Source organism: Austrofundulus limnaeus, unplaced genomic scaffold (assembly GCF_001266775.1).
Source record: "Austrofundulus limnaeus strain Quisiro unplaced genomic scaffold, Austrofundulus_limnaeus-1.0 Scaffold26, whole genome shotgun sequence".
NCBI classification, from domain to species: Eukaryota; Metazoa; Chordata; class Actinopteri; order Cyprinodontiformes; family Rivulidae; genus Austrofundulus; species Austrofundulus limnaeus.
In genome coordinates this window covers 1,002,971-1,006,125 of record NW_013952428.1, presented here as the reverse complement: position 1 = coordinate 1,006,125, position 3,155 = coordinate 1,002,971, and the positions used below count along the sequence as shown (strand labels likewise).

General features: G+C 38.3%; 1 protein-coding gene across 1 annotated transcript in view; it reads right to left on the bottom strand.

The window, feature by feature from the left end:
- Nucleotides 1-3,155, bottom strand: part of adamtsl4 (ADAMTS-like 4) — a gene marked incomplete in the record, with an annotated part of 97,969 nt that overhangs the window by 3,059 nt on the left and 91,755 nt on the right. The window contains 2 exon segments of the mRNA XM_014004705.1: nucleotides 844-991; nucleotides 1,082-1,261. Of these exon segments, the coding sequence (XP_013860159.1) occupies nucleotides 844-991; nucleotides 1,082-1,261 (328 nt within the window).

Below are 3,155 nucleotides of genomic sequence, written 5' to 3'. Positions count from 1 at the left end.
ATTATTATTATTATTATTATTATTATTATTATTATTATTACACATATTTATACATATTTTTTCCTCTTTTTTCATTGAGTTATTCATTCCCCCTGGCAGCATTGTTATTTTTTGTACCATGTTCGAATGTTCAATAAAGTTGTTTTTTTTTTATTAAAAATGGTCGCTGTTTTGGCAGCAATGAATTGTGGGTAATACACTTCACCAAAGTTCGTTAAAATGCAGACTTCGCGGAAGGGCGGAAATAGTACCCCAAATGGGCGGGGCTAAGGGCGGATGTGGAGAATGTGGACCACACTCAAACCCTTCAACATGACCACACATTTGAAGTGCACAAGGGCGGAAATAGGGTGGGAGTGTGGGTGTTGGGACAGGACCATTGTCACGTTTTACTAATGGGAAGCAGGTGATCAAAAAAGACAGAACTGTTTCATAAATCAACTGATGTAATCAGTTTTGCAATATCATTCTTGTTGTTCAAAAGTTATCAACACACAAAGTTAAACCTGCGTTCTTTGTTGATCTGCTAAATCAGAGGTTCTCAAACTGGGGTCCGTGAGAGGTATCTTTGGGGTCCTCAAAAAATTCCACTAAATTGTTAGTTTGGTTTTTATTTTTAAAAATGCATGGAGAACAATGAACTAAAAAAACAAACATAATAAACTTAATAAAATATATATTCCCATGGCATTTAGGGGTTGAAATGACAATAAATTACCTTTTAAAACAGCACGGGGTTTATGAGGGGGTCCCTGGAATTTTTTCGCCCTTGTAAGGGGTCCCCAGACCAAAATTACTTGAGAACCCCTCTGCTAAATGACCCCCCTTCCAACAGACACCCACCTGCGACTTGTGGTCCGCAGGGTATCGTGTTGCAGATCTGTTCTTGCTCAGGTTTGGTGTTGAGGTCGCACGCTTGGCTGTGATGTTTGTCAGGTGTCAGACATCGAGCTTCTCTCACCTGTAAGCCCCTCCCACAGGACCGGGAACACTAAGAACAACAAAAACAACCCACGGTTTAAATAGAGCAGGAAGCAGCGTGCTGTCATTTTGATTTTTATGATTTTTCCCCGTCTCTCACCGCGCTCCACTCCGTGGTGAACCACTGAGGCTGACACTCGCCCAGGTTGCACTCCTGCACCGCCGCCGGCTTCTCCAGGTGAGCGCAGTCCGTTTCTGAGGCCACGCTGAAGTCACTGCCCAGCTTCTTCACGCAAATGATGTCCCGTCTCTGGGTTCCATCCCCGCACGGTACGTTACACTGAAAAAACACAAACAAAACACAATAACATCACCTGGAAATATAATGTTTGTGTGACAAAAAATATTAATGTAAAGTGTTAAACATATAGGTAAATAAGCTGAAAATTAACATGTTGAAAAAAATCTTCAAAAGCAACATTTCTGTAAACTCCAAACAGGGAGTATTTATTTGTGTAATTGTTGTCATTTAAACATTTATTTTACCAGAAAAAAAGGAAATTCATAAGACATATTCTAAGACAGGAAGCAACTTTCACACATTTAGAGGAAAATACAGTTTGACTTCGCAGGAAATTAACAAAAAACTTAGATAACCAGAGCAGTCAGATCATTTTTTCCCTTTGAAACATGTAGTGATATAAGTTTAAGTTAAATTTTAAGCAGAAATAAAATACTTTAAAGGAGCAGTAAGTAGTTTTGTAGTACTTGAGACCAGTCTTGGTCTTAAAGTGTCTGTGACGTCAGATTTTTGTCATACATATGAATGCATTTTTAGAAAGAGGACGTTGATAAAATATTGCAAAATAAATTCCATGTCACTGAGATGAACAGTTGTTGAGATATTTGCCTGTGAAGAAACAGGAAGTGATGTCAAAGGGGAATGTCTGCATGTGAACAGGGCGTTGCTACAACAGCTGATAACAGACTGTAGAGAAGAATCTGATGTTTCTTTAGATTATTTTGAGTCACTGTCAGAGAGATGAAGATGAGTCAGTGTTCAAATAACGTTTCAATTAACAAGAGTTCCCCTTTGATGTCACTTCCTGTTTCACTTTGGCTGATCCAAGTTCAAAAGAAAATATAACAGTTATGGGACAAAATGGGTTAAATCTGTTTATTATTCCAATTTTCTTAAAAATAAAGATGTTTTCTTTGACTTGTATTTGAAGAATATGCATGTCACAGGCACTTTAAGACCGGTCTCAAGACCACTTTTTGTTGGTCTTGTCTCGGACTCGACAGCATTTGTACTCGGTCTCGGACACTGAGGACTCTGAATTTTATTTCAAGATCACAAATGTGGAAATATCACTAAATAGCCCGATTATTGTCCAATTTATTAGTTAAAATGCTTGCTTTCATTTGATTTAAAATGTAGCTACTGATTCAAATCCAAACCTGAGTCATTGCTATTTATGTGTTTTTGTTACCAGCTGTATGATTTTGTCACCCATTACACCCCCACCCCAACTTGCACGTGGCACTCCAGGAAAGTGAGAAGATGTCTTCAGAATTTCAAGTAAAACAATTTGACTACATGAATCATAAATAATATTATTGTAAAACAACAATAACCAGGAGAAAGCGCACAGCAACTTGTAAAATCTGCAGTGCTTCACTTTCAGATAGAGTGGGAACAACGTTAAACTTTTATTGTCACTAACATTAACAGTCTGCCTCTGTAGCAAAATTCTTTTCTCGGCCCCCTTTCTCGGGTTAGGTGGTCTTGACCAGAGATTCTTAACCCATGGGCCGAGCGCCACCTTGAGGGCCTCAGAAGAACAACAGTTTTTAACTTTGGGCCGCAGAGGGTCGTGGGACCCCATTGATTTTGAATAAGGTGCAATACACTATCTCACCACTAGTAGCAGTAGTGCGCCACTCAGATCTTTACCAACTTTTTTAATATGTAGAAGAAGAACCTTGGAAACCTGCCGAGAATTAAAACCTATTTCAAATGAAAAGTAGAAGCAAAAATGAAAGCAACCCGTCAAAAAATGTCAAAGTTTGTCACTAATATGAAGAGTAGCTTCTGGTTCTTCATGCAGTCATGCATGTACAAGTCTTAACCACTAAGTTGAAACTGAAATTATACGTTTATTCAAAAATTAGATCCAATCTGACATCTTCTATTTCAAATATCTGTCTTCATGCCATTATACTCTCAAACA